Here is a 14,054-nt window from a genome sequence, read left to right on the forward strand (position 1 = left end):
ATAGAGGGCGCCTGGGTGGCTCAGTGGGTTAAAGCCTCTGCCTTTAGCTCAGGTCGTGATCCCAGAGCCCTGGGATTGAGCCCTGCATCAGGCTCTCTGCTTGGCAGGGAGCCGGCTTCCCCCGCCCTCTGCCTGCCTCTCTGCCTACTTGTGATCTCTATCTGTCAAATAGATAATAATCTTAAAAAAAAAGGCACATGGAAGCAAATGAAAATGAAAACACAACAATGCAAAATGTCTGGAATGCAGCAAAAGCAGTACTAAGACAGAAGTTTATAGCAATACATGTCTATCTCAAGAAACAAGAAAAAACTCAAACAAGCTAATTTTATACCTACAGGAGCTAGAAACAAAACAAAAAAACCTAAAACCAACAGAAGGAAGGAAATAATAAAGATTAGAGCAGAATTAAATGATACTGAAACTGAAAAACATTTAAAAAAACGGATAAAGCTCTAATCAGACTTATCGAAAAGAAAAGAGACTTTCTGGTCAGCAGGGACTCTGCTTTTCCTTCTCCCTCTGTGTGCTCTCTCTCTTTCTCTCTCAAATAAACATATAAATCTTTAAAAAGAGAGAGAGAGAGAGAAAGGACTCAAAAATAAAATCACAAACAAGAGAAGCAAAAAAACACCATCACAGAAATACAATTATAAGAAAATATTGTGAAAAACTATATGTCAATAAATTGGACCACCTAGAAAAAAAAAATGGATACATTCCTAGAAACACATAACCTCCCAAAACTGAAATAGGAAGAAATAGAAAATTTGAAGAGACTGACATCCAGCAAAGAAATTGACTCAGTAAACAAACAAACAAAAAAAAATCTGAACAAACAGAAACCCAGGACCAGGAGGCTTCATCAGTGAATTCTACCAAGCATTTAAAGAAGAGTTAATACCCATTCTTCTCAAATAATTCTAAAAAATAGAAAGGAAGGAAAACTTCCAAAGCCATTCTATGAGGCCAGCTTACTCTCATACCAAAACCAGATAAAGAAACTACTAAAAAAGAGAACTGCAGGCTAATACTTCTGATGAACATAGATACAAAAATCCTCAATGAAATAGTAGCAAACTAAATCCAACAATACTTTTTAAAAAATCATCCACCATAATCAAGTAGGATTTACTCCCGTGTTTCAGGGGTGGTTCAGTACTCACAAATTAATCAACATGGTACATCACGTCAATAAGAAAAAAGACAAAAACTATATGATCATCTCAACGGATGTAGAAGAAGTATTTGACAAAGCATACCATCCATTCATGATAAAAAAAAAAACACCTCAACAAAGTAGGTTTAGAGGGAACATACTTCAACATAATAAAGTCATATGTGAAAAACCCACAGCTAACATCATCCTTAATGGGAAAAACTGAGAGCTTTTCCCCTAAGGTTGAGAACAAAACCAGGATGTCCACTCACACCACTTTTATTCAACATCGTACTGAAAGTCCTAGCCACAGCAATCAGACAAGAAGAAGAAACAAAAGGCATCAAATAGTAAGGAAGAAGTAAAATTTTCATTACCTGAAGATGATGTGGTACTATATATAGAATACATGAAAAATTCCACCAAAAAACTGCTACAACTGATAAATGAATTCACTAATGTCACAGGATATAAAATCAACATACAGAAATCTGTTGCATTTTCATATACCAATAATGATGCAGCAGAAAGAGAAATTAAGAAAACAATCCCATTTGACCAAAAATAAGATCCAAGGAATAAATATAGCCAAAGAGGCGAAAGACCCTACTCTGAAAATTATAAAATACTGGCAAGGAAATTTAAGACAACACAAAGAAATGGAAAGATATTCCAGGTTCATGTATTAGAAGAGTATTGTAAAAATGTCTGTACTACCCAAATCAACCTACATATTTAATGTAATCCCAAAGAAAATAGCACCAACATTTTTCACAGAGCTAGAATAAACAATCCTAAAATTTATATGGAACCACAAAAGACCCCAAGTAGCAAAAGCAATCTTGAAAAAGAAAAACAAAGCTTGGGGCATCACAATCATGGACTTCAAGTTACATTACAAAGCGGTAGTCATCAAAACAGTATGGTACTGGCACAAAAAATAGACACATGGATCAGCATAACAGAATAGAAAACCCAGAAATGAACCCACAACTTTATGGCCAATTAATCTTCAGCAAAGCAGGAAAGAATATCCTAAAAGAAATTCTCTTCAATAAATGGGTTTGGGAAAAAACTTGATAGCTATATGCTAATGAGTGAAACTGGACCACTTTCTTACACCATACACAAAATAAATTCAAAATGGATGAAAGGCCTAAATCTGAGACAGGAAACCATAAAAATCCTAAAAGAGAACACAAGCAGGAACTCCTTTGACATCAATCATAGCAAATTCTTTCTAGATATGTCTCTGAGACAAGGGAAACAAAAGCAAAAATAAACTATTGGGATATCATCAAGATAAAAAAGCTTCTTTATAGCAAAGGAAATAATCAAGAAAATTAAGAGACAACCACCATAATGGGAGAAGATATTTGCAAATGATATATCTGATAAAGGGTTAATATCTAAAATCTATAAAGAACTTATCAAACAATACCCAAAAAATAAATAATCCAGTTAAAAAGTGGGCAGAAAACATGAACAGATATTTTTCCAAAGAAGACATACAGATGGCCAACAGACACATAAAAAGTTATTTAATATCACTAAATATTAGGGAAGGGCAAATCAAAACCATAGTGTGTTGGAGAGAATGTGAAGTAAAAAGAATACTTCTACCCTCTTGGTGGGAATGTAAATTGGAGCAGCCACTCTGGAAAAACAGTAGAAGTTTCTCAGAAAATTAAGAAGAGATCTACCATATGATCCAGCAATACCACTTACAGGTATTTATTCAAAGAAATCAAAAATGTTAATTTAATTTGAAAAGATTATGTACCACTACGTTTATTGCAGAACTATACAGACAACATATGGAAGCAACCTAAGTATCCATTGATAGGTGAATGGATAAAGAGGATGTGGTATATATAAACAATAGAAAAACTACTCAGCCACAAAGAAAAATGGAATTTTGTAATTTGCAACAATATAAAGGGACTTCAAGGCTATTATGCTAAGAAAAATAAGAGACAAATAGTACATGATTTTACTAATACGTGGATTCTTAAAAAAAAAAAGAAAGAAAAAAGAGAAGAAAGCCTAAAGCAAACAAAACAATACAAAATCAAACTCACAGATACAGAGAATATATTGATAGTCTCTAAAGGGGAAATTTGCTGGAGAGTGGGTGAAATGGGTGAAGTGGGTCAATTGTATAGTGATGAAGAGTAACTAGGCTTTTGGTGGTACTCACTTTGTCATGTACACAGATGTCAAATTTTAACATTATACACATGAAACATACCTAATGTTTTATACTAATTTTACCTCTTTAAAAAAAAAAAGGAAGCTGAAAAACCTCTAAAACTCTGAAAAAAATTTTTTTAAAAAAACATAAGCTACCAAGAGACAATGAAAGAAAGGAAAATATTACAAGTCTTACAGATATTTCATAATAAGAGAATATTAAGAACAACTTCTCCAATAAATTTGAAAACACAGATTAATATACAAATTTCGTTGAGGACACAAGCTACCAAAAATTGGATTTCTAGTGAAAGCCTCTCCACCGAGAAAACTGAAGGCCAAAATGACTTCTATAGTGAATTTTACCAAATATTTAAGAAAGAAACAACATCAATTCTACAAAACTCCTGCAATAAGTTTAATACGAAGAGATATATTCTATAAGGTCAGCATTACACCCTGATACCAAACCAGCAAAATCATTGTTTCAAAATCCAACATCTATTCTTCATTTTAAAAACTTCAGGGGGAGGGGTCAAGATGGCAGAGAAGTAGCAGGCTGAGGCGACATCAGGCTGCAGGAGATCAGCTAGATAGCTTATCAAACCATTGCAAACACCTATAAAGCCAACAGAAGATCAAAGAGAAGAAGAACAACAATTCTAGAAACAGAAAATCAACCACTTTCTGAAAGGTAGGACCGCCGGAGAAGTGAATCCAAAGCGACGGGAAGATAGACCGCAGGGGGAGGGGTCGGCTCCCAGAGAGCAGTGGAACAGCAGAGCACAAAATCAGGACTTTTAAAAGTCTGCTTCACTGAGGAACATCATTCCAGAGACTAAACTGGGGTGAAGCCCATGCGGGGTCAGCATGGCCACAAGTCCTACGGGGTCACAGAAGGATTAGGGGTGACTGAGTATCACAGAGCTCACGGGTATTAGAGCAGGGAAGCTGGCTACAGAGACAGAGCCAATGAGTGAGCTCTCAACTTGGGGTTACCTTGAACTGTAACCTATGGCACAGGCCACTGTTCTGTGAGTGGGGTCCCCACAAGATCTGGGGAGACACCCCCTAGAAGAGTTCAGGGATCTGCAGGGTTCGGAGACTCCAGGCGGAGCTGTGTGGCAGAGACAGAGATGCTTGGTCACAGGCTGGGTGAGCTCAGAGCATGGCCGGAGGCCAGGGAGACAGGAGTGATTGAGCGCTTTTATCTGAGGGCGCACTGAGGAGTGGGGCCCTGAGCTCTTTGCTACTCCAGAGATTGGGCCAGAGATTGGGAGGCTGCCATTTTCATTCCTGTCCTCCAGAAGTCTACGGAAAGTGTTCAGGGAACAAAAACTCCCAACAGCAAACCTGAGTGAATTGCCTAGCCTGGCCCCTGGTAAGGGCGGTGCAATTCCGCCTCAGGGAAAGACACTTGAGAATCAGTACAACAGGCCCCTCCCCAAGAAGATCAGCAAGAAATCCAGTCAAGACCAGGTTCACTTACCAAGGAAAACAACGGAATTCCAGAGGAGGAGGAACAAAGCACGGAAGTCATGGCTTTCTCCCCATGATTCTTTAGTCTTATAGTTAATTAATTTTTTTAATTTTATTTTTTTTCTTCTGCTAAATTTTTTTTAACTTTTACCCTTTCCTCTTTTAACATTTTTAACAAGTTTATCTTATCAATACCTTTCATAAAATAATAATAATAATCTTTTTAGAAACTTCATTATTATAGTCATATTTTATCCTTCATTGTATCTAACTTTATTTTTTATATACACATAGGGTTTTTTCTTCTAAAAAATTTTGGGTACAACTTCTTCTAATAGAACAAAATACACCCTAAATCTAGCTCCGGGCTTGTTATAGTCTCCAGCCCAAGCAAATTCTCTCCACTTACTTTTTCTTTATTCTCCCAACCAACTTATTTTTTCAACTCCTTTTTTAGAAATTAAAAAAAAAATTTTTTTTCATCTTTATATGCATATTTCATCCCTTCATTGTGTTTACCATAATATATGTTTTCATTCTTTACAATTTTGGGAGGTAGTTTCTTCTAAGAGACCAAAATACTCCCAAAATTAAGTGGGTGACCCTGTTCTAGTCGCTAGTCTAATATATATATATATATTTTTTTTTATTTTTTTCTTTATTTGTTTTCTTTTTTCAATTTTTTTTCTGAATTATTTTTTATCCCCTTTCTCCCCCCAAAGGTTTGGGGTCTTTTCTGATTTGGTTAAAGCACATTTTCCCGGGGTCTTTGCCACCAATTTAGTATTTTATTTGCTCACTCATATATTCTTATCTGGACAAAATGAAAAGGCAGAAAAACCTACCACAAAAAAAAAAGAACAAGAGGCAGTACTGAAGGCTAGTGACCTAAATAATATGGACATTGGTAATATGTCAGATCTAGAGTTCAGAATGATGATTCTCAAGGTTCTAGCTGGGCTTGAAAAAGGCATGGAAGATATTAGAGAAACCCTCTCCAGAGAAAGAAAAGCCCTTTCTAGAGAAATAAAAGAACTAAAATCGAACCAAGTTGAAATCAAAAAAGCTATTAATGAGGTGCAATAAAAAATGGAGGCTCTTACTGCTAGGATAAATGAGGCAGAAGAGAGAATTAGTGATATAGAAGACAAAATGACAGAGAATAAAGAAGCTGAGCAAAAGAGAGACGAACAACTACTGGACGAGGGGAGAATTCAAGAGATGAGTGACACCATAAGACGAAACAACATTAGAATAATTGGGATTGCAGAAGAAGAAGAAAGAGAGAGGGGAGCAGAAGTTGTATTGGAGACAATTATTGGAGAGAATTTCTCTTATATGGCAAAAGGAACAAGATGAAAATCCAGGAGGTACAGAGAACCCCCTCAAAATCAATAAGAATAGGTCCACACCCCGTCACCTAATAGTAAAATTTACAAGTCTTAGTAACAAAGAGAAAATCCTGAAAGCAGCCCGGAAAAAGAAGTCTGTAACATACAATAGTAAAAATATTAGATTGGCAGCAGACTTATCCATAGAGACCTGGCAGGCCAGAAAGAACTGGCATGATATATTCAGAGCACTAAATGAGAAAAACGTGCAGCCAAGAATACTATATCCAGCTAGGCTACCATTGAAAATAGAAGGAGAGATAAAAACTTCCAGGACAAACAAAAACTGAAAGACCCCTTTCAAGGAAATATTGAAAGGGGTCCTCTAAGCAAAGAGAGACCCTAAAAGTAGTAGATCAGAAAGGAACAGAGACAATATACAGTAACAGTCACCTTACAGGCAATATAATGGCACTAAATTAATATCTCTCAATAGTTACCCTGAATGTTAATGGGCTAAATGCCCCAATCAAAAGACACAGGGTATCAGAATAGATTAAAAAAAACAAAACCCATCAATATGCTGCCTACAAGAAACTCATTTTAGACCCGAAGACACCTCCAGATTTAAAGTGAGGGGGTGGAAAACAATTTACCATGCTAATGGACATCAGAAGAAAGCTGGGGTGGCAATCCTTCTGTCGGATCAGTTAGATTTTAAGCCAAATACTATAATAAGAGAGGAGGAAGGACACTATATCATACTCAAAGGGTCTGTCCAACAAGAAGATCTAACAATTTTAAATATCTATGCCCCTAAGGTGGGAGCAGCCAACTATATAAACCAATTAATAACAAAATCAAAGAAACACATCGACAATAATACCATAATAGTAGGGGACTTTAACACTCCCCTCACTGAAATGGACAGATCATCCAAGCAAAAGATCCACAAGGAAATAAAGGCCATAAATGACACACTGAACCAGATGGACATCACAGATATATTCAGAACATTCCATCGCAAAGCAGCAAAATACACATTCTTCTCTAGTGCATATGGAACATTCTCCAGAATAGATCACATCCTGGGTCATAAATCAGGTCTCAACCAGTATCAAAAGATTAGGGTCATTCCCTGCATATTTTCAGACCACAATGCTCTGAAGCTAGAACTCAATCACAAGAGGAAATTTGGGAAAAACCCAAATGCATGGAGACTAAAGAGCATCCTTCTAAAGAATGAATGGGTTAACCATGAAATTAAAGAAGAATTGAGAAAATTAATGGAAACAAATGATAATGAAAACACAATGGTTCAACATCTGTGGGACACAGCAAAGGCAGTCCTGAGAGGAAAATATATAGCAGTGCAAGCCTTTCTCAAGAAACAAGAAATGTCTCAAATACACAACCTAATCCTACACCTAAAGGAGCTGGAGAAAAAACAACAAAGAAAGCCTAAACCCAGCAGGAGAAGAGAAATCATAAAGATCAGAGCAGAAATCAATGAAATAGAAACCAAAAAAACAATAAAACAAATCAACAAAACTAGGAGCTGGTTCTTTGAAAGAATTAATAAGATTGATAAACCTCTTAATAAGATTGATAAACTTATCAAAAAGAAAAGAAAAAGGACCTGAATAAATAAAATCATGAATGAAAGAGGAGAGATCACAACCAACACCAAAGAAATACAAACAATTATAAGAACATACTATGAGCAACACTATGCCAACAAATTTGACAATCTGGAAGAAATGGATGCATTCCTAGAGACTTTTAAACTACCACAACTGAACCAGGAAGAAATAGAAAACCTGAACAGACCCATAACCAGTAAGGAGATTGAAACAGTCACCAAAAATCTCCAAACAAACAAAAGCCCAGGGCCAGACGGCTTCCCAGGGGAATTCTACCAAACATTTAAAGAAGAATTAATTCCTATTCTCCTGAAACTGTTCCAAAAAATAGAAATGGAAGGAAAACTTCCAAACTCATTTTATGAGGCCAGCATCACCATGATCCCCAAACCAGACAAAGATCCCATCAAAAAAGAGAATTACAGACCAATATCCTTGATGAACACAGATGTGAAAATTCTCACCAAAATACTAGCCAGTAGGATCCAACAGTACATTAAAAGGATTATTCACCACGACCAAGTGGGATTTATTCCAGGGCTGCAAGGTTGGTTCAACATCCGCAAATCAATCAATGTGATACAATACATTAATAAAAGAAAGGAAAAGAACCATATGATACTCTCCATAGATGCTGAAAAAGCATTTGACAAAGTACAGCCTCCCTTCCTGATCAAAACTCTTTCAAGTGTAGGGATAGAGGACACATACCTCAACATTATCAAAGCCATCTACGAAAAACCCACCACAAATATCATTCTCAATGGAGAAAAACTGAGAGCTTTTCCGCTAAGGTCAGGAATACAGCAGGGATGTCCATTATCACCACTGCTATTCAACATAGTACTAGAAGTCCTGGCCTCAGCAATCAGACAACAAAAAGAAATTAAAGGAATCCAAATCGGCAAAGAAGAAGTCAAACTATCACTCTTTGCAGATGTTATGATACTATATGTGGAAAACCCAAAAAACTCCACTCCAAATCTGCTAGAACTTGTACAGGAATTCAGTAAAGTGTCAGGATATAAAATCAATGCACAGAAGTCAGTTGCATTTCTTTACACCAACAACAAGACAGAAGAAAGAAATTAAGGAGTCAATCCCATTTACAATTGCACCCAAAACCATAAGATACCTAGGAATAAACCTAACCAAAGAAGCAAAGAATCTATACTCAGAAAACTATAAAGTACTCATGAAAGATTGAGGAAGACACGAAGAAATGGAAAATTGTTCCATGCTCATGGATTGGAAGAACAAATATTGTGAAAATATCTATGCTACCTAAAGCAATCTACACATTTAATGCAATCCCTATCAAAATCCCATCCAGGTTTTTCAAAGAAATGGAAGAAATAATCGTAAAATTTATGTGGAACCAGAAAAGACCTCAAATAGCCAAAGGCAAAAAAAGAAAAAAAGAAAGGAAATCTTGCCATTTGCGATGACATGGATGGAACTAGAGGGTATTATGCTTATTGAAAAAAGTCAATCAGAAAAAGACAACTATCATATGATCTCCCTGATATGAGGAAGTGGAGATGCAACGTTGGGGGTTTGCGGGGTAGGAAAAGAATAAATGAAACAAGATGGGATCAGGAGGGAGACAAACCATAAGAGACTCTTAATCTCACAAAAAAACTGAGGGGGGGGTGGGTGGAGGGGGATAGGATAGGGTGGTTGGGTTATGGACATTGGGGAGGGTATGTGCTATGGTGAGTGCTGTGAAGTGTGTAAACCTGGCGATTCACAGACCTGTACCCATGGGGCTAATAATACATTATATGTTTATTTAAAAAATTTTTAAAAACATATTAAAAAAAAAGAAATTTTTCACCAACAACATGAAGAACTGGACGATGAGTTTGAGTTGTCCTAAAGAGGACAATTGAATGCATCTGAGAGAAAGTCATTATGAAAGCAAAAAATATCTGGTAAAGTAGGCAAGACTAAGCAAGTCCTGGTGTTAAAGCAGGCAGTAATCCCAGGCACAGAGCTAGTGTATGCATGACCAGTCTTCCAACACAGCCTCTCCACCATGTCCCTGTGCTCTCTGGGTATGATAGGGTTGTGAAACAAAGAAAAGGCCTGTGATACTAGAGCCCAGATCTTTTCTGTGGGAATCCCTTCACAGAAGAGGCTGTGAGGAACAGCATAAAGTAAGCCAAGACCAACAGTCCAGGGAAGTCCTCCACAGGTTCAGACCACAGCCTGTGGGCAACTGGCCATCAGCCTTTTGGGAGAGGTGGGCAATGACCTAAGCAGAGAACTTTATGCACATTTCCTCTGTCCCTGAAGCAGAGAATGGTTATGGCCTGGCCAACAGAATGCAGTCTGTGCTCATAGGAGAATCTTCCCACCAAGTACTCTTGAGAGAACACTTAGTGGGGAGAACCCAGGAAAAGATTTCATTTCTGCTTCAGAAGTAGGTCAAAGAAATGAGACTTGGAATGTTGTGGTAAATATGACACATTCATACTCAGCAGGTCCTGCACTTGGTGTTTCGATTATCTCATTTTTACTTTTTTAACTTGATTGTGTGCCTGCTTATTGAAGAAGATGTGTAGACATAAAATGTTGGAGGCCTAGATAAATATCTTACTTAAACCAAACATTGTCTTTCTACCAGGCGAAAGATATTCAAGCCTAGATTTATGAAATTAATGAATCTCTTTCCCTTCACCTAGAGATAGTCTCTACAATAAATGGTGTTGGGAAAAGTGGATATCCATGTGCAAGAATGAAACTGGACTCTAAGCTTACAAAATCAACTCAAAGTGGATTAAGGACTTTAAACATTTAACATAAGACCTAAAATTGTTAAATTCCTAGAAAAAAACATAGGGAAAAACTCCTTGACATTGTTCTGAGCGATGATTTTTTGGATTTGACACCAAAAGCACAGCCACAAAACCAAAGTAAAAATGTAGGACTGAATCAAACTCAGAAGCTCTCCACAGCAAGGGAAACAATCAATACAATGAAAAGGTAACCTACTGGGGCACCTGGGTGGTTCAGTGGGTTAAGCCTCTGCCTTTGGCTCAGGTCATGATCTCAGGGTCCTGGGATCAAGCCCCATATCTGGCTCTCTGCTCAACAGAGAGCCTGCCTCCCCCTCTCTCTCTGCCTGCCTCTCTGCCTACTTTTGATCTCTCTCTCTGTCAAATAAATAAATAAAATCTTTTAAAAAAAAAAGAAAGAAAGAAAGAAAAGGTAACCTACAGAATGACAGAAAATATTTACAAATGATATATCTGATAAGGGGTTAATATCCAGAATATGCAAATAACTCATACAACTGCATGGCAAAATAATAATAATCTGAATAAAATGAGCAAAGGGCCTTAAAAGATATTTCTCCAAAGACATTAAAATGGCCAACAGGTATATGAAAAGATGCTCATGATCACTAACCATCAGGAAATGCAAATTAAAACCACAGCAAGATATTATCTCACACCTACTGGGACAACTATTACCAAAAAGTCAAAAGATAACAAGTGTTGGTAAGAATGTGGAAAGAGAGGGAGTCCTTGTACACTGTTAGCAGAAAGACAATACAGTAGAATGCCTAGGAAAATAGTATGGATATCCCTCAAAAAATTAAAAATAGAACTACCATATGATCTAACAAATCCGACTCCTGGATATATATCCAAATGAAATAAAAATCACTATCTCAAAAAGATATCCACAATCCCATGTCCACTATAACACAGAAAGACAAGGGCCCAAGCAGCAGCCAGAAACAAAATGCACATTCGTGAGTTCATGATGGTCAAGTAGTGCAGAGGCTTACAAATGGCAACATATCTGTCAAAGGCCATGGCAATGAGCAGCACCATCTCCACGCCACCAATGACGTGGATGAAGAAGATCTGGGCAATGCAGCCTCCAAAGGAGATAACTTTGCGCTTTCTGAAAAGGTCATAAATCATCTTGGGTGAGGTGGCAGAGCAGGCCCCCAAGTCAATGAAAGAGAGACTGGCCAGTAGGAAGTACATGGGGGAATGCAAGTGAGGATCGATGGTCACAGAAAACACAATGAGGATGTTTCCAGTCATGCTTGCCACATAGAGCACAGAGGAGAACACCAGGAGAAGAAGCTGGATCTCCCATGAATGAGTCAGTCCCAGAAACACAAACTCAGACACAACTGAGTGATTCCCTCCATCCATGAATCCAGCCAACTCGGCTGCCACTGAAATGATGAGAATTAAGAAAATGAGGAAGAAAATCTGATTATGGAGATGATAATAGGTCATAGAACCACTAATGTTTCAATATCCTTATTATGAATGAAAAGTATATAATTATCTACTTTCTCACACATATAAAAACAAAAAACAAAAATCAATACACTATCATCACACCTGAGCTATGACATAATTTAAACCAAACTTATGACAAATTTAAACCAAAACTCTGACTGCAATGTTCTGTTCTCAAATTAACAGATTAGGCATGGACATGGATACATGAGTTTCCGTGACATATATTAGCTGTGCAAATCACTTCTGATATTGACTATTCCTCATTTCTAACATATTCCATCTTGCTTTTATGTATATTCTCATAATCCACTTCTCTCCCCAGTTTGCTCTCACAATTTGCCAATAAAAGTATAAATAAGAAGGATGCCTGCATGGCTCAGTTGGTTAAGCATCCAACCCTTGATTTTGGCTCAGGTCATGATATCAGGGGCATTGAGATCAAGCCCCAGATCGGGCTCCATGTTTGGTGTAGAACCTGCTTAGGATTCTCTCTCCCTCTCTCTCTGCCCCTCATCACCCCTTGCTGGCACACTCTCTCAGAAAAATAAATAAATAAATAATAAAGAAAAATAAAAGACAAAAAAAAAAAAAGGTAGGAATGAGAGGAAAGTATGATTAACAAGTGGAATGTCACCTGGAGTGAGAGGTGCTTGATGTAAGATTTGAGACTGACTTTAAGACAGATTGAGATTGAATAAAGAGACTGGGGTTTGTGGAATTGGACAGCCCACAAGTGTAGTAGAACACTTGTTATATGGATTCTACTACAAAATACAACAAATATTTTCCCATTATATTTTATTATGTTCACTGTCCTGGGTACCTCTAGTTTCCACACAATTTTTCACAACTACAAAGCCCTAAACTAGCCTCAACATTCAATAAGATTTTCATAAGGAGTCTATGCTACTTAGGGATGTAAGGCTTTCTCCACAACTAACAAATGCACATTTTAAAGATTTCACCAGTTTCTGCTAAGGTGCATGCCTAAAGTGGCCACCAAGGGTGTAACATATCTTTGCAAACAGCTTTTCTCTGTCCACACACGTGAAGGTATTAAAGATCAGCACTTGGAATCGCTGGGATACTACGTTTTAATTCATCAGTGTCTCGGCCTCCCTTTGGTATACACTTTTATGTCCATGGATATCCCTATGCCCTTTAAAGTGCTCAGTACCACCTGCAGGGTAACATGTCGTGATATGTGGTATTATCCTGCTTAGTTTGATGGAAATCCATTCAGATACTTTATCTTCAAGGCAATTTGGATTTCATACTTCTGATTTATGACTTAAAAATAAGAACGTCAGGGTGCCTGGGTTGCTCAGTGGGTTAAAGCCTCTGCCTGCAGCTCAGGTCATGATCCCAGGGTCTTGGGATCAAGCCCCACATCAGGCTCTTTTCTCAGCAGGGAGCTTGCTTCCCCCTCTCTCTCTGCCTGCTTGTGATCTCTGTCAAATAAATAAATAAAATCCTAAAAAAAAATAAGAACATCAAATATTAATAAGTCACACTTTAGGGCAGATGAGTTTTCTGATCTTGAACCATAAAATAACAAATGTGACACTGGACATGCAGTCCTTTAATATGTATAGCAGTTACATGTGAAGTGGAAAGTGAGCAGAGAACAGTGTTATATGTTTCTCTGTGTCCAGATATCTACCTCAGTCATACACTGTAATAGTAGTTTCTGAGAACAGTATTAATGAGGTTATTTTAGGAACTGATGAAGTACAGTAGAAAAGTATAATGACATTCTTCATATTTTCACCTACAATTCCAGACTTTCCCACACGGAGGAACAACTGACTGATACCTTCAGTCATCCCAGACTGCAAAACTCATAGAAACTATCACTGTGTCCTGCCCCTAATTCTGGGTCACCACAGCTGGCATTAATCTCTCCCTTCTCACCTACACACAGTGATTACATTGTTACTTGCTGAGATAACAGTCCACAGTCTCAAGGTGCACA

The 14,054-nt window shown here is 37.5% G+C and overlaps 1 protein-coding gene across 1 annotated transcript in view; it reads right to left on the bottom strand.

Annotated features, from left to right (window-relative positions):
• The window catches only part of LOC308346819 (olfactory receptor 4F3/4F16/4F29-like), a gene marked incomplete at both ends in the record, with an annotated part of 298,432 nt that extends 286,449 nt beyond the window's left edge, over positions 1-11,983 (bottom strand). Inside the window, one exon of the mRNA XM_080809867.1 lies at positions 11,565-11,983. Coding sequence (XP_080665993.1) covers positions 11,565-11,983 — 419 coding nt within the window. The remainder of the gene's footprint in view (positions 1-11,564) is intronic.
• Positions 11,984-14,054: the final 2,071 nt, after the last annotated feature.

The sequence above is a fragment of the Martes martes genome, assembly GCF_963455335.1.
Source record: "Martes martes genome assembly, chromosome: 7".
In the NCBI taxonomy this organism is placed as follows: domain Eukaryota; kingdom Metazoa; phylum Chordata; class Mammalia; order Carnivora; family Mustelidae; genus Martes; species Martes martes.